Raw genomic sequence first — 22297 nt, forward strand, 5'->3', positions numbered from 1 at the left:
AAAAAGATATGCAGTCTGTAGTATGCTAGATGAGATTAAGAAGTGATTTGCCAGCATTCTTTGTAGGGAGTGGTAGAGCATTGTCCTCTAGGTCAGCAGGGTCATCTTGTGAATGTTGTGCTCTCAATAATGACACAAGGTCATAGGTTAATACCTATAAGGACTCTATAAGCCTGAAGCATGTGTTCACTGAAATTACTCAATATAAAACAATGACAAACTGATCTTTGAATAACAAATTTTCTTTCCTGTCAGAGTCTAGCCAGCATGACAAAGCAGTTAATATGAGCTGTGAGAGTTGGAATGGCCTGCTTCATTGTCATTAAAACACTTCTAAGGGTTATTTTTTTTTAAATGAAACATATTTTTGTTTTGGTTAAAACTATAAAACAGATCACATTTGACTTTTCTAAAGGAACAATTTTAATGTTATGGGGGCTCTCCAAATAAATCTAGTTCAGTGGTCACATAACAGGTGAAAGTTTTCTGGGAATCTCCTCATACCCATAATGATGCACCAGGAGCCACAGATACTAAGAGGATGAATTTATTATTTAATGGGGATGGGTCACTCAAACTGCAAGTAAACAGAACATATAATAAAGAACAAATGAAACACAAAGAAAAACCTTTACAGTGTCTCTGCTCTAACTACTTGGCAAAGTGGCTTGCCACTTACCAACATCCCAGGTAACCTCAAAGCACCCCCATCTCGCTCTTTATCTACCCTTTACTCTCTTGCTGCTGTGTTTTCTTATTGCTGATGGTGAGCCCCATCTCTTTTCCCAGCTGTATCTGCCACTACCTGGAGGTGGCTTTAGTTCTCTTCCGTCTGTCTGTCTGACTTCGGTATAATTAATGGTGACAAGAGCAGCCTGTTTTTAGGTGCAGAACTTAGGATACAGCCCCTCTTATGGAAGCCACATTTCTGTGTAACTTTAAGTGCTCAGTTGTTTTAAGATCTGCATCTTAAAAATACGTTTTCTTCTGACTGTCCTTTTAAAGAGCATTAAAGATTATGCTGACAGAGCCATGTCTGCAGTCAGTGCTCACTTTATGTTAGAGAAAGAAGGGCACATGATCCTAGGGTTCAGTCAAGTAACTATTTTAGAATGCAGAGAGACTTTAAGAGCAAATAACTATCCAACATTCATTGAATCCTTTATTTTACAGACATGTTTGCTCATATATAATTAGGTTGTCCTCATTTGCCTGAAATTGGAAAAGATGGGCATGTTGGATTTAGATAAGGATTTTTATGCCCCATTATGTCTGTACGTTCACCTCTGAGTGACTTCTTCACAACATGTCTCAGGAAAGTGGGATAACAAAGATTTTAATATACGCTAAAGTTACTATGTGATAAATAAAAGGATAAGTAGGTAAAAAACAAAACCTATCCAAGGTCTTTCTGGCTGGTATTTGCTTTGGATACTTTTCAGCATTATGTAATGTTTGCTGTTTTTTTTGAAGCTGAATGCACTGATTAGGTGATCAACCTCTTTGTTTGTTTTCTCAGGATAAGTTTGAAGATGGATCATATTGTCATGTTTCAGTTGCTCTGCACAGTGCCTTCTGTTTCGTTTTTGTGTATTATGTGTCTCTCTGCTGTGTTTTTTATGCATGGCTAGGCAGCTTTCTACTTTACTGTACTTTATTACTGTACTCCACTACTGCGCTTTGTTATTGCACTATATTGAGCTGCCAGTACTGGCAGTTATATAGTATTTGCATTGACGCAAAGTACAGCTACTTTCAGTGATGGTTTATGGGAAAGGATAGTTTGTCTCAAGTCACGTAGGTAGCACAGAAAAGTGCTGGAATCAGAAAGCCCAGAGTGGTTATGGAGTCTTTTTGTACTTATATTTTTGGTGTCACTTCTACTAAAGAAGCAAACTAGTTTAAGATACATCTCTTGATTGTCTTCTGTAACCAGGGACGGATTTTCCTATAGTCTAACTAGGCTTCAGCCTAGGGCCTCAAGATCAAGAGGGGCCTACATTCAAATTGTTAGCAAAATTAAAATTACACTACTGTATTCTAAAAACAGTGAACACTAAAACACTGAACCAAAAATAAGGAGAAATTCTACGCATATGACTAATAAACAAACATAAAAATGTATTGGTTAAGATCAACGCGTTCGGCTCATTGGGTCTGTTCGTTTGTATATACTAGATTGCACCAAAGTATAGTTCATACGTTCACTGATTGCTATGGCAAATATTGACGTGCCTTATGCTACTAAGCTCTGGTTTGTTCTTGCATAAATAAAGTGCAGATTGGTGTAGATTGGAACAGACAAACGAACAGACCTATTGATATCCCGACGTTTGGTTATATTCGTGTTACTTCGATAATATGAAACACGTGTTAATGTTATTAGAAAAGATTCTTATTTTAGGATTGCGTACACGATCATTTGATTCTCGCCTTTTGAGTTCAGTAGGTTCAATACTTTAGTGAAGTGTTTATAGACTATTGAAAAATGTTTTGTGACAATATCTTCATTTTGCGGAATTCTAGGTAAGTTCTTAACATATGTTTTAATTTGTATATTTAAAAATGTATATTGCGTGCTTTATTTTATATTTTCATGGTTATATTATTAACATATTGATATATATCACAGTAATGATGTATTTTATTATCTCTCATGTAATTTACAAACTTAAAAATGGGAGGTGAAAGGGCCTCATAAGTGGAATAGCCTAGGGCCTCTTTTCATCTAAATCCGGCCCTGTCTGTAACACAGAAAGTTTAATCTCTACATTGTTAATTTGATACTGTAGTTACTGAAACTGCTTTTCGTTGCCCTTATTTCGTTGCGTGTAAGATATTTCTTTGAATCTCTTAGCTCTGTACTGGACAAGTGCAACTCTTTCTAAAGGGCTGTAGGACTGGAGTGAATAATATATACAGGACTAGAACAGTGTACAAAGGTGTGTATTAAAAGAAAACAATTAGGTACAGTGTTGGCACACAATGGAAAAAAATGATAAAATATTTATATACTGTGAGGATTGTGTGTAATTTTAAATAATTAAAACAAACTGAGACCTAAACTCACTCACATGTGACATGAGAGTCAGCTGTTATGCCACTAACAAACATAATCACTTTTTGGTTGTTGTTGAAAATTTGCAGATGCACCTGGGCTCCTTATGACCATTTAAGAAATGGATGATTGATTAATTTTGTTTGTAGCCTGTGGGGAAGATGTAATTTTTACTACTAGAATTTATAAACTGTACACATACTGCTTAGTATCAACTACCACAGGTAAGACACTTGCATGGCAGTTACAGAAAATCTCTGTTTTTAAATTAAAGTGATTTAGTGACACCCACTATATGGGGCTTTATTCTTGTATAGAGTCTGCATTATAGTGAAGTGCTGTTTCGTATTTATGACAATTGGTTAATGCCTTTTCCCATCTTCCTTTTTATATTCTTGTCTACACAAGCATATGCCCTGGATTTTTGTTCTTTTTTCTTTGCAGAGCTGCTTTTGCTCCCTTTCTGTTTGTCTGTTATGTGTGATGTTACTAAGCAGAGTTAACCATTAGACATACAGTATGTGACTGAGGCTCAGAGATCAGTGCATCTCACATTCACTACCATGTCATTTTTATTTATATCAGTATCAGATTGCGAGTGACTAGTGAATGACATCTTAAAACTCACCTTTACCCTGATATCTACTCTATACTGCCATTCAGTCTTTCTGACAGTATTACTTAGTTTTTTGCCATCTATTATTGAGGTATGAAATACATTTTGAAATTGTATTAGATAACCCAAGCAGAAGAATAAAGATTTGGGTTGGTATGACTTTGCAATCCAGGACAAGATTCAACCTTTTGTTTTTGAGATAAGGTGATATCACATTACATGACTTCTAGTTGTACAGTACGTCAGGATTGCAGACTGCAGTTGCTGATCTTGCCAGATCACATTGACCTACACAACTGCAAATTATTAGACACATCAAATTTAGTGACTGAGTGTCATCTTTCCAGCACAGTCATGCTTGCAACTTTTTCTGACAGCCTGTATGTTGCTGCTTGACAGAGATGGTGCTGTGTGAAAGATTAATAGGTACGGCAAGTTCACCCACAATCACGACCCTTTTCTTTTCTCTTTGTTCATTCTGTCATGCCACATAAAGCACCTCCCATCAGACAGATGAGCTTTTCTACTATGCATGAGGTCCAAAATATCCAAATTTCTTATGTCTCGTCGCTGCATTATATACATTATACATAAACAAGCATTCATTGCTTGTCAGCTGTCTTGTACACAGAACCCGTCACTACAACTAAAGACAAAATGAAATCTGTTTGATTTTGTCAGAGTGAGTGCTGGATTAGTTTGAGTGAATCACTAGGCACATCATATTATACATATCATATTACTGGTGTAATGGGAGCACACCACCGAATACCTCTGACTTGCTCAGATTATATAAATTAATTACTATGATCATTGGAAAAGTAAACTAATGTGACATGGCTTTAAAACTGCTTCCCACAGCTTGTAATTTGGAAACATAATTTCTTACAGAGAAGAAATCCCAGATATTTTTCTGAGGGTAGTTACTGGAAAAGTGGTAAACCTTGCATGATTTGCCTTTTAAATCTAGCAGTGAAATATATAAACATTAGTTCCACACACCTGCAAACTGACATGAGACACTAAAGAAGCCAGTGCCGACACATTCTTAGCGAGTTGATTGGGCGGGCTAAGCTTCTATTGCCTTTTAATATTGTACCCTCTTTATTTGTGTCATTTGAGTTTTCTCACAATGAAGTATTAAAGAACATGCAAAATGGCCCAATATTTCATCTGTTCTTAATTTTTTCAAAATAGTTATTATAGTTATTTATTCATTCCTAGTATTTATGTTTTTCAAAAAAAAATTGATTTGGAATTTTAACTTTTTTACAAAATGTGTCTAGTGAATAAATGAATATTCAGTTTCCACACAAGATTATATAAGCTCCACATAGATGGCACACCAAAATAATCTAATTTCCATGTACTATAAATAATGATACCTTCTGTGCTCCCCGTCCATGTCCATTTCCTTTATTTATTACTAGCTTCAATGAAACGATAACCTTTATGACAATATCAAACATAAGGAAGTAAGCCATCTGAATGGGGAGCCAGTTTATCACAGGACATATTTAACACACCACATTGACTTTCACCATGCAAATTTGTAGACATTTGTTTGTGTACTATGCATACAGGAGCTGCTGAAACTTCATTTTAAAATAGAAAAACAATTTGTCTAAATATGTAAATATACTAAATATGCATGGAATATTTATGAAATAGTAACCGTGTTTCTTAACTCTCCATCCACTTATCCTGATGAGGGTTGTGGTGACAACATGCCAAGTTAGACACACAAGGTCATCTTTTCCCTTGGTACTCTTTCCAAGTATTTCAGGGTAATTCTATTTACATTTTATCCTACTTACATATTTGAAAGTTTCAGATGCTTCATAAATTCAAATTGTCTTTTAATATTTTTTATTTTGAGAAGTTTTTTTCAAAATAAAAATACAAGGTGCTTAAAAAAATAACAGTACAACATAACATAGCTAACCTGGCTCCAATGGTCAAATTCATTTAGAAAGAAATACTAATATTAACATTCTAAAACAAAATTAGTCCAAATATTTTACTTACTTGTAGACAGTGGTGTATGCTGCAACTTGGAGAGTGGCCAAGGGCACCAGGATATGGTGATGGCAACACTGGACTCGCACTTCATGAAAATCTCAATGGCTATATCATCTTGTCTGCACTCTGAAATCACAAAATCCACAAAAAAAGAAAACTGTAGGTGCTAATTTGCTTGGCACATCATTGCTTTACAACCTGTACTGGCATCAATTAAGAAAATGAATTGGAATGGCATCAGCTTGGTGCAGGGGTTTTCAATTTGCATCTGACCTCACTTTGATTGTGTGACCCAGACAAGCTCCTTGATGTTACTGACATGCAATCACAAATTATTTGCTTTGGTCATCTCTAAATGCTCTCATGTTTAGTGGATGTTTAACAGCAAATTATACATAAAGGCTCATAATCCTCATAATTTGTGGCTGTCAAATCATTTTATTAGGATACACTTTTACAATACCTCTTTAATTCTTTGAATCAAACAAAAATTTCAAATGCTATGGGTGCAAACATTTTCAAAGTGCATGTTACTATGAGCCTTTATGTAGAGTACTCAGCAGGTACTCAGTTATTTGTAAGTTGTCGTACCATTCCCATGTTGCCTTTCACTTGTTTGATCACATGTACAGTATTGTGCTCATCTAAACCTATGTAAAAATAGAAATGCATACAGTTCTCTGATTTATCATTTCTTCATCAAAGTCCATCCAGGTCTATGGACAATCCTTTGTACTCTTCCATTTCTGGAATATCAAGCTCAAAAAAGTAAAATCTCATCTTCTGTCCAGTCAGTAGGTAAAATAATCATTAATCATCCATTGCTTCTTAATTTAAAAACATGTTGAAAACAGGTACATTAAACCAAATTTTTGGCCATGTCTCAGGGATAGTAATCGATCATCTCAACTTCGGTGTGCTGACACTCCACTGTGACAGTTAGGATTCATCTCCATTAGAGTGCCTCAGAATGCTCACTAATATAAACATTTGCCATTTATAAAATGTTAAGTTTTATTTGAAAAAAACTGCCCAAGCATATTGTAGAGTGTACTTTTAAGCATTAATTAAGTAAATAACAAGAGTCCTTATTTTGTAAAGAAGCCATTTTGACCTTCCATTTTTCTACTTCTTGTTCTGCACTTTGTATAGGTTTACATATTACCCTGCCTTTGCACCCCAGTTCTTGTGCATTTTGTACACACTTTGTTTCTCTTATCCAGTTTCTATTTTGGGTCAAAACATACTGGATATAGCTACTTCAAGAACATATTTAAAAAGGCAAAGATGATAATTTGCAACTAAACTCACGCTGTGGTTTGCTCCTTTTCTTAATTTTGTGTAGGTTAGAAAGAACAGCAAAATTGTGATTCACGAATCATTAACAATTAGATAGATAGCTGGAATATCATTTTTTTATAGAAGCTCTTTAAATAATTATAACTGATTACATATAGGGTGGTCCAGATCTAATTATGCAATTTTCATTACGCCATAACTTATTAAGTTTATTACATAGAAAATCACCCGAAAAATCCCAGACCATCAAGAAGTGTGCGAACTGACGACATTTAGAATCGTCTTCGTGCTGAACTGGAATCGTCCCTGCACAAATCAAAGTCATCCAGACGATCTGGATCTGCATAATTCGATCTGGACCACCCTGTAGATTTTATAGGTGACTCCCTCCTATAGGCCTTCATTTGGAATTTGAAAAAGTAGCTACAGGTCCCAGGTATCTGTCATTTGGATGTTTGTTCACTTTTAATGCTGGCTTATTCAATTTTTTGGTAAACAGCATATTGCATTTGATTCATCACTTTGTGGTGTAGTGGTTAAGGCTTGGGACTTGGGTTCAGATCTCGCTACTGACACTGTGTGACCATGAGCAAGTCACTTCACTTGCCTGTGCTCCAATTGGAAAACCAAAATAAACATATCCAATTGTATCATAAATGTTGTAAGTTGCCTAGAGTAAAGGTGTCCGCCAGATAAGTAAATTTTTGTGTGCATGGGGACAGCGAAGGTGCTAATAGTCTTAATCTGGCTCTGGCTGCTGTTATGCTTATCTAACAACACATTGGGTGTTCTCAGAATATGTTGTTTTTTAATTTTTAGACCTGTGATTTCTGTTTTAAAATACAAAATAGGTACATTGCAGCCTTGTTACATCATCAATCAATTATATTGTAAAGTAATTAAGTTAAAATATTAAAAGGGTGTTTACTTTTTTTAAAAATTCACTAAATTAAAAATGAAATAGTACACAAAACAACTTTTAGATCATAACCATAGTTGTAATAATTACTTCTGACACACATCTGTGCCATGTGCTCCTTATTCTTCTTTTGCCACCTCAGCACTTCTTTAGGATTTGCCTTTCAGTACCCTTGGAGGTAAATCTGCCTTCTCTTTAACAATGAGAATGACCTGCCAAAGGCACTCTTAGCCAGTAAGTGTTTTCTGAAATCTTACTAGATACAAATTTACTTGAGGCAGTGTTTGTGCTTTCCTTGAAAAGCCAATTCTTGTTTTGGACAAGTTATGCTCTTGTGTGCCTAAGCATAAAAGAATGCAACAAAATCTCTTTCTATCTGTTGACAGACTTGGGATTGTCATCTGTCAAGTATGCAACAGTGACTCCAGGATACAGTTCCAGATCTTTCATGTATCAAATGGAGTCAAAAGCAGCGGTGAGTGTGTTTTTCTTTTCTTTAAATAGTGAGTTTCATGGTGTGGAAAGCAAGAGGCCAGTGGATGAGAAAGCATCGTTATCCATGCATGTATGCAGACACCCTGTGATATCATCTTCTTGTGTAGCATTGTGATGGTTTTGACGTGCTTCTTGTTTCCTGATACAAGCAGTTGTGTATTTCAGACTCTTTCCGTTTGGGGATAGATGTTTTAGTGGTTTCTCTTCTAAATATTGGAATAAGAAAATAGTAGTCCATGTTCATGCATCTTGAAGACAGTATACCACTTTTGACTATTTATGGCATGATATTTACTTTACCTTCAGATAACTTTGGCTTTACTCACTGACAGTGGAGCCCACAGCTCCTGGCTACTACACTCCTAGAAATTTAATCAAAGGATTCCTAGAAAATTGTTATTTCCACTTTAATTTTTGTTAGCTGTCTTTATCGTGATGTTAATAAAATCTTGATGTAGTAAACAACATGTTAATATTTTTTACATTAATTTTAATATTTAAAATTGTGTCTTTCAGGTGCCACTACAATCTAGATATGGTACCGTACGGACTGGGGGATGGTCATCTCGTTCTGCTGTAGACATGGGCTCCAGTCGGAAGATGAGCGTAGGACGCTCTGGTGGAGGCAATGTTTACCAGACGAGGCACACCACGGTACGCAGAGTGAGCAGACCCCAGCCAGACCTGGAAACTATGTCCCTAAGGTCCCTGCGTTTGCCAAATGGTCCTCCTGTTATGCCTGTTGCTGGCTGGGATGATGGGGAATCCAGCATGATTTCTGACCAAGTGGACGGTGGTATGATGCAGCAGTCCTTGTATGGAGGGAGTAGCTATGGTACAAGCTCCCAGTACAGACACATATCCAGCAATGATGCACCAGGCACAATGAGCTTGCGGAGGACTGCTAGTGGTACTCTGCCTCATGGACTAACTGGGCAAATTGATTATCAGGAGCAAGTGGATATGGTGCCACAGCAGTCAAGAGCCCGGGGTCCTGCCATGCGTACCCTCAACCGAATCCAGACCAATAACCGATTCAATCGGATGAGTATGGGCTCTATTTCAGGAGCAAGTACCATGCAGCAGCAGCAACAGTATGCATCCAACTCCTTTGTCAGTAACCCAGTGCAAACAACCAATGGCTCTTATAGCAGTTTAGTCCAGCAGCAGATTCCTCGGGCCACTTCCATGAGGAGTCTACACAGCATGACTAAAGGAATGGATACTTATGATGATCTAGAGAATGTCACTGATGGAGTGGGTAACATGGCAGTTGGGTAAGAAATCATGTGCTTTTCCAAGAAGCTACAGCATGCATTTCTAATGCTTATGCTTCTGATCTTTCTGTTCTATTCTTTTTATTTTATGCTGTTCTGTTCATTCTATATATAAGCAATCAGGTACTGAGAGACTGAACAATAATAATAATAATAGTAACTTTACTTATATAGCACCTTATCATACATTTACATGCAACTCAAGGTGCTTTATACAGATTAATCAATACAAACAAAGATATACCACATTTACTTGGATTATTATCATAAATTAATACTATGATAATTTCTAATAAATGTTAGTAAATACAACATCAACCAGGTATTATTAAGCAAAATTTAACCACTAAAGTGCAAAACAAACCTTTACTCTTATCAGAAAAAGGTTTCCTAATTAAAATATCTATACATTAAGGCAGACAACAGAACAACCAGATCTAATTAATATATATATATATATATATATATATATATATATATATATATATATATATATATATATATATATATATATATATATATATATATATATATATATATACAAATAAATATATGCAGTATATATCTATGTTTTACCTAGGGATATACACATGGCAACCCATTGAGTAGAAATAGTTTGATGTTATTAAAGTCAAGGAAAAAATACAAAATCAAATAAAACAGTCCATACAACTAACATATAGAAGGCAAAAACCACACATCCATTATACTTTTTCAGCCATCGTCATATTTCCACCAGCTGCTTTGCCATGCCTGCAGGAGGCCCTGCAGTGAACACAAGACAAGCACTAGCAATGGATGGGAAGAAAACTTATTATAAAACGCCCACAGGTACATATTTGTATTGGTCCTATTTAGACTGTCCATTCCATTTGAAGAGCTGAGTGATCATGTTATCTTCTCAGTCTATGGGTTTCAGTAATGCCATAAAACACAGTAACTGCAAGGTTAGTAGGTCTTGCATGTTTTAACACATATTTTGGTGTATAATGTGTTTCATATTCTGAATCTTATCCAGTAGTTTACAATTTGTTTTGTACTTTTGTGAGCTCCTGAAATACCTTTTGGGGAGCAATAAAGTGTCATCTATCTATCATTTCATCCTTCCATCCATACATCCCTTACTGAGGTTGTTTTAATTCTCATAACGTCTCACTGAGCTTTTTTTCATACTTGGAATACAGGCGTTCATTTTGCAGGTCTTGATTTACTCTGAATGTTCCGAAACAGTGAATTTTACAGGCATGTGCTAAAATGCAGGACTGCTGATACTCCCTCACAAACAAGTGGGCCGTTCAGAGAGCAAAATCCTCCAGTTACTTCATGAGGCTCTGTAACTGTTCTGTAGTGTGACTGTTACAGTTCCATTGCCTAAAACTGTCTTTCCCCCCCTCTCTCAGTTTGGGATGCACCTTACTCCTTAACCTACTGTTGTTTTAATAAAATTGAAAAAGGACCCGCACAGCACTTTATTTTGTTTCTGACAGTTGTCAGCAAAGAGGTTAAACCTGTTTGGGTGTGGCTGCAGACTTGGTTGATTGCAGTTCCTTAAGTTTTTAAATAAAGCATTTCCAAGTGTTTCCCAATAGCATCAAATACAGTAAGTGGATATTTAGTTTAGACCAGTGTAGCAGTAGCACAGCCTTCAGCAAACTGAAATTCTTTATGTTCAAAAAACATTAGTTTAATTTCTGGATGCTCAGCAGGTTGCAGTTAATTACTACCCATGTGTTAATTACGTAACAAGAGTATAATTGCATAGCATCAAATAAGGGAGTAAATATTTAAATTGGTTGATTTTTAAATACTGTACAGTACAAATGAAAACATACGAAGATCTTCAAAGAAAAAAACAGTCAGGCCAGGTTTGAATACTGTTTATATTTTTATTCTTTTATTCAAACCATTCCACAAAATAGAAGATTAATTGTTCCATGTCCATTTTTGGGATACACTTAAAAGTGATGCACCAGCAGCATGAGCAGCAGAGGACAGTTGTATCCAGTGTATATAATGTAGGTTCAACTTCCTTTCTAGTCCATTCCCCTATCTAATAGATATCATCAGTCCTTTTTAACTTCTAAAAGATTCCTTTACTTCACTTGCTCTTCTTGTACATGTACTCAAACCAGACTGTCCTGGATATACAGTCCTATTCCATTCCTCATTTCAGCCATGTGTTCACAGTCCATCTATATTATTCCGAATCGGTAGCTTAGGACTAATTTTCTTTGCAGTTTATGCCCTTAATCCAGCTATTCATTTGATGTATCCCATCAACTTAGTTCTGCTTCCCCACACAGCATATGTCCATGGTTATTTTTTCATCTCAAAAGAAAATAAGCTACTGCTCTTTTAAATTTAATAACAATGATGGTGCAGTGTGTATCAGTGCTACTTCATGGATCTAGAATCCTGGGTTCAGTTTCTGCTGCTAGGCATCTTCAACATGTACAGCAAAATCACCAAAATGAAGTCTTACAGTGTCAAAGTAGCCCTTAAAAGTGTATCTGTGGAGAAAGGAGACCCATATGTACACTTAAAGTGTTACTAGCATCTTTATGATGTGAAGTTTGAATATTTTGACCGTGCCTGTATCGGTTTTCCTCCCACATTCTCAGAGATGTGCAGTTTAGATTAAAGGATAATTCCCAGTTTGCTCCTGTGTGCAGGAATGTGAATGATGGTGTGACTCCCTGATTAGGCTTAGACTTTGTGCCAAGTGCTGCCTGGATAGGTTCTGGACATTCTCTGAGCTTGATTAAGTAGGTTTGATAATGAGATGAGCACAAGGGCTGTGAATGACAGTGTTACAAAAGTAACCTTGGGGCATAGAGTAGTGTGATTATTATATCCTTTACTGAACAACTTATTTCTCTTTCTCTTTTTTTTAATTTATAGATTTGATCGATTAAATATGGGCTCTGCTGTGGAATCACTCTCTTCCAGTGATACTGCCGTACAGGTCTTGGGTGCAGCTTTTATCCAGCATGAGTGCTACAATAAAACTGAATCCAAAAATCAGGTATGCTGTACACATTTGTTTCCTGCCTTGGTTTGTTTCCTGCCTTGCACCCTGTGTTGGCTGGGATTGGCTCCAGCAGACCTCTGTGGCCCTGTAGTTAGGATATTGCAGGTTGGATAATGAATGAATGTATACATTTGTATCTCATTTTTGATCTCTAACATACATTTTTTTTTCATTTTACATACCTCTTTGGTATATTCAGACATCAGAAAACGTTTGATTTACACACACACAATAAATATTGAGGGAATAATCTGTTAACTGTTCTTAATCTTATTAGAAAGTACTTTGTCCTTCTGTAGCACCAGCTAAAAATGGAAAGAGATTCAACCAAAATACACACTATCTTTGGAGATTTATCACTTATTTGTTCCTTGAAATGCCATTTTCCATCCTGCTGCCATCATTTTTTCACCTCTAATGCCAAAATCTTCTTGAGTCACTATTAGCTGGTCATTTGCACCAGATTACTTTTTTTAGCTCCTAAATGGTCATGGGTCATTTGTTTGGAAAGCAGCCACTGTCATTTTATATGGCGTCTGTTATCTAAATCTTCAAAATGTAACTAGTGCGTTTGAATAAGCATAACACCAAAAGTAATATCACTGAGAATTGGAAAACCATACAGGTATATTGGTCTAGTGTTGCATTGCAGGATTCAACAATCAACAGATTTCTGGGCCCCAGGCACTACATGTTTAGATAAGTAGCCCACACTGTCTTATTGAAGGACAACTGTTGATTAAGCTCTTGTAATATATAAATATGTTGCAGATGGTATGTGTTATCAGAAGTTTATGTTCAAACATACATTTTGAAAATTTAGGATAAAAGTATGGTAGAAGAAATGTATTTACATTACTCTAAAAATCCTGTTTCAGTGTTAAGCATGCTTTTACTAAAGCTGTCATTTTTTGTGTTGACTGGGATTTTAAATAGTGATTGATATTGTAGCACAGCTAAGATGCTGGGCAAAAAAAACCCTAAGCAAGCTATGTGGCTTACTTTACAATTTGAAAAAAATATTTCTAATTGTTCTAAAACTCTATACTTATATAAAAATCTATACCCTGGTAGAGATCTCAATGGATCTATGCTATATAATATAATATAATATAATATAATATAATATAATATAATATAATATAATATAATATAATATAATATAATATAATGGTTTGTAATGTGTAAACTCTGGGGAATACAAAAATGTGAGTTCTGCTGGAATGAAAAAATTTGCAGTGGTCAAGTTGGGTTGATAGACAAACACACAATTCTATGTGTATGACTGTCATTTTGTGTGTTTACTGGAATAGACCCTCCTGGTGTTGACCCTACACAACTCTGCATGGGCTTCCAGTTTGCATGACTGACCCTTTATGTTTTCGTTTTTCTGCAGGCTCGCCACTTGAAAGCCATTCCAAAACTTGTGACCCACTTCAATAGTGACAATCTGGAGGTACAGCGCTTTGCCACAGGAGCCATGAGGAACCTTATCTATGAAAACACAGACAACAAGATGGAGCTTATCAATTGTGATGGCCTTGTGAAACTCATGAAAGCATTGCAGGTGAACGATGATGAGCTGAGGAAGAACATCACAGGTAGGGATTTAACTGCCAAGTTACACAGTGTTTGTGCATGACTCAAACTTAAGAGGCAATTGAAGCACTAGAACACATATTATGTCCCCCTTGTGTCCATCTCCACCACCTTGCACTGTGAAAGTTGTGTCCTCTCTTCCTATCCCTGTGTTCTCCTTGACATTAGCTTGTTCATGTCATTCAGCTTTTTGCATACTCATTCCTGTACTAATAAGAAACAGGGTTGTAGAATGAGAGATTAACAGCTGTTGATGGTCATGGAGTTGTGAACAGTTTGGGAGACTAGAGTTTTTTTCATTAAGGTTTTTTTGTTTATGAACATACATATAGGTATACAAGAAGGTTAAGTAAGTTGCTCCACAGTTAACATGCCCTCCTAACAACAGCTAAGGCTTCAAAAATGAGCGCTATCAAACCAAAACTTTTTAATATTTTTAACTGTTATTTTTGAAAGGAGTAGGGAGCTGGTATGACAGGGGAAGTAAAGTTTGTCATTTTCCATGAGTCTTGTTCATGTCTCTAGCTCATTTAAAAGCTTAAGAATGCTGACTTCCAGCAGGTATAGCTTACAACAATGTCTTTATCTATCTTATAGATGTCTTTACACACTTGTAGTGTTGGATCTGTGCTAAAATTTTGACTTTAGTATCAATACTAGCTTTTTAACTACAGTACTGGTACCAAAATGATACCAAAGTAAATAACGGATAAACCCTACCTCATATCACAGTTGCTTTGTTCCCCAAATGCATGCATCACCATGCTCTGACGGAGTTGGGCCCCCTTTGGAGTCTGTAGCATGTTTATATTTATGTATACATTCAAAGGAGGGGTTCACCTTGGTGAATTGAGCTAGATTTATTGCATGTATTACATCGAAGAAGGGGTGGGGATGTCAATTACAATCTTACTAATAGGCGGTACTGGAACACTACCATTTACTTCTGGTAGCTGAAAAAGAAAGACTGGTACCATACCATTTTAAAAATTGGTGCTTTCTGTGCTTTTTCAGTACCTTTATACCACACAAACCCTTGTGCATTTTTCAGAATTTGCCTACTTAACACTGTAATTCAAAATTGGCCAAAACAAGAGTTTATCTTGCTCACCTGCAGAAGGTATTTTACATTTTCAGTACAAAAAAGTAGTTATTTTAAATCTTCAAAAAAGTAACTGAGCCTAAAAATCCTAATTATGTAAATCACAGAAATTTTCAAAAATGTTGAATTATCCTTTGTGTACTGTACATTTATGTTGCAAAGGTTGGTAAAAGTTTTATTCCTAATAATGATATAGCTATTAGTCTTTTTGGAAATGTATCTACCAACTTTGCTTAGCCAGATGTTCTTTTTTATTACATACTTGTCTTGACAGAATTGCTTATGATTTTTCATACTTATTACCATGTTTCTGCTGAATTTTGGTTTGTAATTTGATTTGGGCACTGGTGGACTTTGTTTTCCTTTTGCTGATTTGTTATGATCATTGATTGTATTACTGTAAGGTGAAGTTTTGTGTTCAATCTACATTTACTAGGAGATGTCTGTATTTTCAGCTCTTCATCTCTCCCTTCATCTTCTTAAACCTCAGTATTTCTGCTTCAGCAATATATTTCTAAAACATAATGTTACTGCCAAGATATTTAATGGGATGCCATATTTAGTACACTATGCATATTATTTTGCAGTAAGACAATAAAAGCAAAGTTGTGCTTTGCAATTATCGAACAGGAAATACATTTTATATGTGTATGGTGTGCCTCTTCAGCTGAACAAAACATCAGAATGATCTACCTCAATAGTAGCTTCCTTTTTGCTTTGCATGCTCCCCTACCATAACTGATTGTCTATGGGGGGAGCGAAAGCTTTAGATTTGTCAAAAATTTCAGTTTTCAATGGATCTTGATGTCTTAGGGTCCCCAGATACTGAAAACATCGATAACTTGATGATGGGTGTGTGTCTGTCTGTGTGTGTGCATGAGGACGGTCTAGAGTTAAAACAGCTGGACAGAAAAATATCAAACTGGAAACTTAAGCATGTTATGAAATGACGAAGTGCTGATTAGTTTTTGAGCCAAACCGTGCAAGAGAAAGAGGCACTCTAGAGGAACCCTCTAATAATATCATAACAACCTATTTTATGGTCAGAAAGATCAGTATCAAAGCAGTAAATTACTGAAATGTTATAGTATAGTTCAGGTAACTTGGTTCCTAGTGCACAAAGCCTACTGGTGCTCACGTCCAAATTTTTTTCCACTATGCTAAATAGACTGAAACTGACAACAGTCAGCATTGACCCCAGCCTCAGTCAGAGAGCTATGCTTTTTGTTAAGGCCTCACAGCAATTTCTGTAATCCATATAGATATTTGGAGATTCCTTGGTCAAGATAGTGTGTAGTGATGTCAGATTGTTTCTAATTGCCAGTGTTAGCCCATATACTATTTTAAAGTATATTTAAATTTTTGAGGCATTTCCATATATTAAATATATTCCATATATTAAAGAGCCCTTTTTGCAGCTTTATATTTGCCATGTTTTGTTTTTTGTGTCAAATTCACTTTGTACAACAGAAACAGCCTAATCCTACATGCAGGAGCATACAAATAAGTTGTATTTTATCATTTAAATCTTTCATTAGCATCTTAAAGGTATTTTTCCTAGGGAGACTAGTAAGTCAGTGATGTCATAATGTTTGGACAAAGCCGTAAAAAGCACAAAATGTAGTATGAGGTCTGTGTTTAGCAGAAGTTTTAAATCTTTATTGCCCACATTATTCATTTTTCTTTCTCTCTTATTCCTACAGAGAAAAGACTAACCGTCCTTGAAATTCCCTTTATTATTATTATTTTTTGAAGGATGAGTCTTTACTTAGAGGGGTTTTTTTTTTTGCAGTATTAATTGTTTTTGCCAGGCATTTGTTGTTATGGAATGAGCAAGGTTTTCTGTTCAGCAGCTGAGCCATAACACACTCTGGCACAGAAAATACGGGCAGACTAATAGTAGCACTCTTATCAGGACAGTATGCATTCCTTTTTGTTCAGGCAATGAAGTTTAACACTTTCACTCACAAGACTTCTGCCTACCCAAGACAGTTAGCCATAGGTGCACCACTGAGTAACTGCTTCTTCACTCCACCATGGTGCTGATCTCACCACACAAAGCACCTGGATCAAGATTTCTGGTGTCTTGAGAGTGTTAAAAGTGGAGTTTTCTCAGTGAGCTCATGTTGAGTGCTATAGCTTTCCCCTTCATCTGACACATTCCCAGAAACACGGTTTACATCATTCCATAACTTCCATTCTTTGTTAGATTTGCACTATGATTTCAGTTCTTTTGTAAATCTACTACTGGATAAGCATTTTTTGCTGTCTTGATTTTCACTGATAAAATATAAGAGCAACTAAGGTATTGTTTGAACTGCTTTGAAAATGAGTGAGTGCAATGTACCATCTCTTTTAGACAAATAAGCCATATTTCTCCTTGCTTTCTAACTTCTTGATAAATCATTTGTGCCATGCAGTTAGAATAAGGCACATTAAAAAACTAGATGTGTAGCTTCTTGTTATTTTGGACATTTTTGTGTTTGCTTCATTTGGTAACTTAATAAAGAATACTGTTTTTGTGTTATGTCAGATCAACCCTCTCACCACTATAGAACCTGTACTTGAACTATGAGCTACGTCACATATTATTTGATCTGCTTATTTGACCTTCCACTGAGAGAAAGGTGTGAAAACAGCCAGCAAGTACAAAGTGGGAAACCTGAGGGTGCCAGTTTCAACTTGTTTTAAAAAAACTATTTGTGAATTATAAAATGAATAAGACATAAATTAAAAAAGTTACATTCAGTGCTAATACTGCACATTTATGTTTCACTTGAAATCAAATCAGTATAAGAAACCCTTCTCAATTTGGAGATCTGTGTGAGCAAAAAGATTATTGTACATTAATCCATGTTACATTGAAAAAAGTGTAAAATATTTTATTGGAATGCAATTCATAAAACTAATAACATCAAGCAGTTGTCATCCCAACTTCATTTTAATATATCATCTTGAAAATCCAGAAATCTGAACCCGAGTGGTGTTTTGTAACGGATTGTCCATAATGAACACCATGTTCAAGCATAGGGGTGTTCATATGTGCACTTGGCACCAGGACATCCTAGGCCTCAGTTTGATGATCGACTTTGTGGTCGTGTCATCGGACTTGCGGCCACATGTCTTGGACACTCGGGTGAAGACGGCGTGGAGCTGTCAACTGATCACCACCTGGTGATGAGTTGGCTTCGATGGTGGGGGAAGATGCTGGCCAGGCCTAGTAGGCCCAAATGTGTTGTGAGGGTCTGCTGGGAACAGCTGGCAGAGTCCCCTGTCAGAAGTAGCTTCAACTCCCACCTTCGGCAGAACTTTGACCACATCCCGACAGGGCTGTGGAGTCGGAGTCGAGGAGTCGGAGTCGGAGACAATTTTGGGTACCTGGAGTCGGTATTAAAAAAGTAAGTTGAAATGTCCCAATTCACAAACAGTCATAATGAACTACTTCTCTGCTGTAAGAATAAAGCCCAATGCATGCAGTGCATAATGTTACCACAAAATGAACATGTCAAGTAACCATGAAGCATGCTTTTTATTGACTGTATGCGTCACTATATGGGATGTAATGCACAGATAAGGTGCAGCACCGCTTTCCATTGTGTCGTGTTCCACTGTTACAGGGAACTGTGAACCTAGCCTAAAGCCCCCCATACATTTACAGATGCACTGCCGATTTTTCGGCCGTTCAACAAGTCATCACACGTCAAACGCCTGAAAAATCATCTGGTGTGTTCTCAGCTCTGTCAGCTCCCCTTCGCTATGCGCTAGTGAAGGGGGACGAAGGAGTCGAGAACAGAGATCTCCCTACCTGTCTCCAGCAGAGGCTCGTTCTGCTGATCAGCTGGCCGGTGAGTGACACAATGCACTAAACTTCCGGCTGGCTGACAGAGGAGACAGCCACTGCAGCAGACAGAGGCATCACATTACTTTGGATGGGGGCAGTGGTCGAGATTTTCGGCAAGCTGGATCTGCCCGTCCATGTGGACACCCGCAATCTGCGGCTGCCAATCAATTGCCGCGATTGTACACGCACATCGGTCAGTGGCAAAATCGCTGCGTATTTGGGGGCCTTAACTCTCGCTGATAATTAGGTAAATGTTTTTTGCAGGACTAGAGACACTTTAAAGGGAACCCGAGGTCAGAGGAATATGGAGGCTGCCATATTTATTTCCTTTCCTTTAACTATAACTGTATTCCAAGTTTAATATAGGTTTTCCAGATATTGTTTTTAGTTCATATAGTTAAGCTTTTTTTTTGTTTTAAAAGTTAAAACTACCAAAGAATGTGGTTTGTATTTTTGAACCAATACATTTCCTGTTCCTGATTTGTATGCCTGCTATTACTATCCAGACACTTGTTAAAAAAAATAAACAAAACCTTGTTTTCATTGTGTTTGTCTTTAATCTGGCATTATAGTAGAGTGTTGGCTTCCTAGCCAGTAGTTCTGTGGTGAAATGACATGTATGTTGCCTTCCTTTCCTTCAATGGATGTAGAAAATACATTAGCATAGTATACATACAGAGGAGTCGGAGTCAGAAGATTTAGAAACTGAGGAGTCGGAGTTGGAGTTGGAGCATTTATCTACCGACTCCACAGCCCTGCATCCCGAGGGAGGTGGGGGACATTGAGTCCGAATGGGCCATGTTCCGTGCCTCTATTGTTGAGGCGGCTGACCGGAGCTGTGGCCGTAAGGTGGTCAGTGCCTGTCATGGCGGCAATCCCCAAACTCGTTGGTGGACACCGGCGGTGAGGGATGCCGTCAAGCTGAAGAAGGAGTCCTATAGGACCTTTTTGTCCTGTGGGTCTCTGGAAGCTTCTGATAGGTACCGGCAGGCCAATGCGGCTTCGGTGGTTGCTGGGGCAAAAATTCGGGCATGGGAGGACTTTGGGGAGGCCATGGAGAACGACTTTCGGACTGCTTCTTGGAGATTCTGGTCTTCCATCCGGCGTCTCAGGAGGGGGAAGCAGTGCAGTGTCAACACCGTATATGGTGGGGATGGTGCGCTGCTGACCTCGACTCGGGACGGTGGGGGGAGTACTTCGAAGACCTCCTCAATCCCACTAACATGCCTTCCAATGAGGAAGCAGAGCCTGGGGACTCTGAGGTGGGCTCTCCCATCTCTGGGACTGAGGTCACCGAGGTGGTCAAAAAACTCCTTGGTGGCAGGGCCCCGGGGGTGGATGAGATACGCCCGGCGTTCCTCAAGGCTCTGGATGTTGTAGGACTGTCTTGGTTGACACGTCTCTGCAACATCGGATGGACATTGGGGACAGTGCCTCTGGATTGGCAGACTGGGGTGGTGGTCCCCCTCTTTAAAAAGGGGGACCGGAGGGTGTGTTCCAACTACAGAGGGATCACACTCCTCAGCCTCCCTGGAAAAGTCTATTCGGGGGTTCTGGAGAGGAGGGCCCGTCAGATAGTTGAACCTCGGATTCAGGAGGAACAGTGTGGTTTTCGTCCTTGTCGCGAAACAGTGGACCAGCTCTACACCCTTAGCAGAGTCCTGGAGGGTGCATGGGAGTTTGCCCAACCAGTCTACATGTGTTTTGTGGACTTGGAAAATGCATTCGACCGTGTCCCTCGGGAATCCTGTGGGGGGTGCTCCAGGAGTATGGGGTACCGGACCCCCTGATAAGAGCTGTTCGGTCCCTGTACAACCGGTGTCAGAGCCTGGTCCACATTGCCGGCAGTAAGTTGAGCCCATTTCCAGTGAGAGTTGGACTCCACCAGGGCTGCCCTTTGTCACCGATTCTGTTCATAACTTTTATGGACAGAATTTCTAGGCGCAGCCAGGGTGTTGAAGGGGTCCGGTTTGGTGGACTCAGGATTGGGTCACTGCTTTTTGCAGATGATGTTGTCCTGTTTGCTTCATCAGGCCGTGATCTTCAGCTCTCTCTGGATCGGTTCGCAGCTGAGTGTGAAGCGGCTGGGATGAGAATCAGCACCTCCAAATCCGAGACCATGGTCCTCAGCCGAAAAAAGGGTGGAGTGCCCTCTCAGGGTTGGGGAGAGATCCTGCCCCAAGTGGAGGAGTTCAAGTATCTCGGGTCTTGTTCACGAGTGAGGGAAGAATGGACCGTGAGATCGACAGGTGGATCGGTGCGGCATCCGCAGTGATGCGGGCTCTGCATCGGTCTGTCGTGGTGAAAAAAGAGCTGAGCCGTAAGGCAAAGCTCTCAATTTACCAGTCAATCTACGCTCCTACCCTCACCTATGGTCATGAGCTATGGGTAGTGACCGAAAGAACGAGATCATGAATACAAGCGGCTGAAATGAGTTTCCTCCACAGGGTGTCTGGGCTTTCCCTTAAAGATAGGGTGAGAAGCTCAGTCATCCGGGAGGGGCTCAGAGTAGAGCCGCTGCTCCTCCGCATCGAGAGGAGTCAGATGAGGTTGCTCGGGCATCTGATCAGGATGCCTCCTGGACGCCTCCCTGGTGAGGTGTTCCGGGCATGTCCAACTGGGAGGAGGCGCTGGGGAAGACCCAGGACACACTGGAGGGACTATGTCTCCCGGCTGGCCTGGGAACGCCTTGGGATTCTCCCAGAAGAGCTGGAAGAAGTGGCCGGGGAGAGGGAAGTCTGGGCCTCTCTGCTCAAGCTGCTGCTCCCGCGACCTGATCCCAGATAAGCGGAAGAGAATGGATCTTGAAAATCATTCACTATTCAAAAAAAAAACGAAGTGTCCTTCCATCCATCCAACTATTATCAAAACTCACTTAATCCTGACATAGGTATTAGAGCCTGTCCCAGCAGATTTTTAGATATGAGGTATAAACCAGTCTCTGGAGGGACACCATTTCATTACAGGGGACACTAATACATGCACCCAAGCTCATTAATACCAAGCCAATTTGTATTAGGGAGTTCACCTAATACATT

At 38.5% G+C, this 22297-nt stretch overlaps 1 protein-coding gene across 2 annotated transcripts in view; it reads left to right on the plus strand.

Annotated features, from left to right (window-relative positions):
* The window catches only part of pkp3b (plakophilin 3b), a 61005-nt gene that overhangs the window by 20897 nt on the left and 17811 nt on the right, over positions 1-22297 (plus strand). For both annotated transcript variants that reach the window (XM_039753414.1, XM_039753406.1), the window contains 4 exons: positions 8301-8389; positions 8926-9686; positions 12588-12711; positions 14114-14318. In XM_039753414.1, coding sequence (XP_039609348.1) covers positions 8301-8389; positions 8926-9686; positions 12588-12711; positions 14114-14318 — 1179 coding nt within the window. The remainder of the gene's footprint in view (positions 1-8300; positions 8390-8925; positions 9687-12587; positions 12712-14113; positions 14319-22297) is intronic.

The sequence above is a fragment of the Polypterus senegalus genome, chromosome 1 (assembly GCF_016835505.1).
Source record: "Polypterus senegalus isolate Bchr_013 chromosome 1, ASM1683550v1, whole genome shotgun sequence".
NCBI classification, from domain to species: domain Eukaryota; kingdom Metazoa; phylum Chordata; class Cladistia; order Polypteriformes; family Polypteridae; genus Polypterus; species Polypterus senegalus.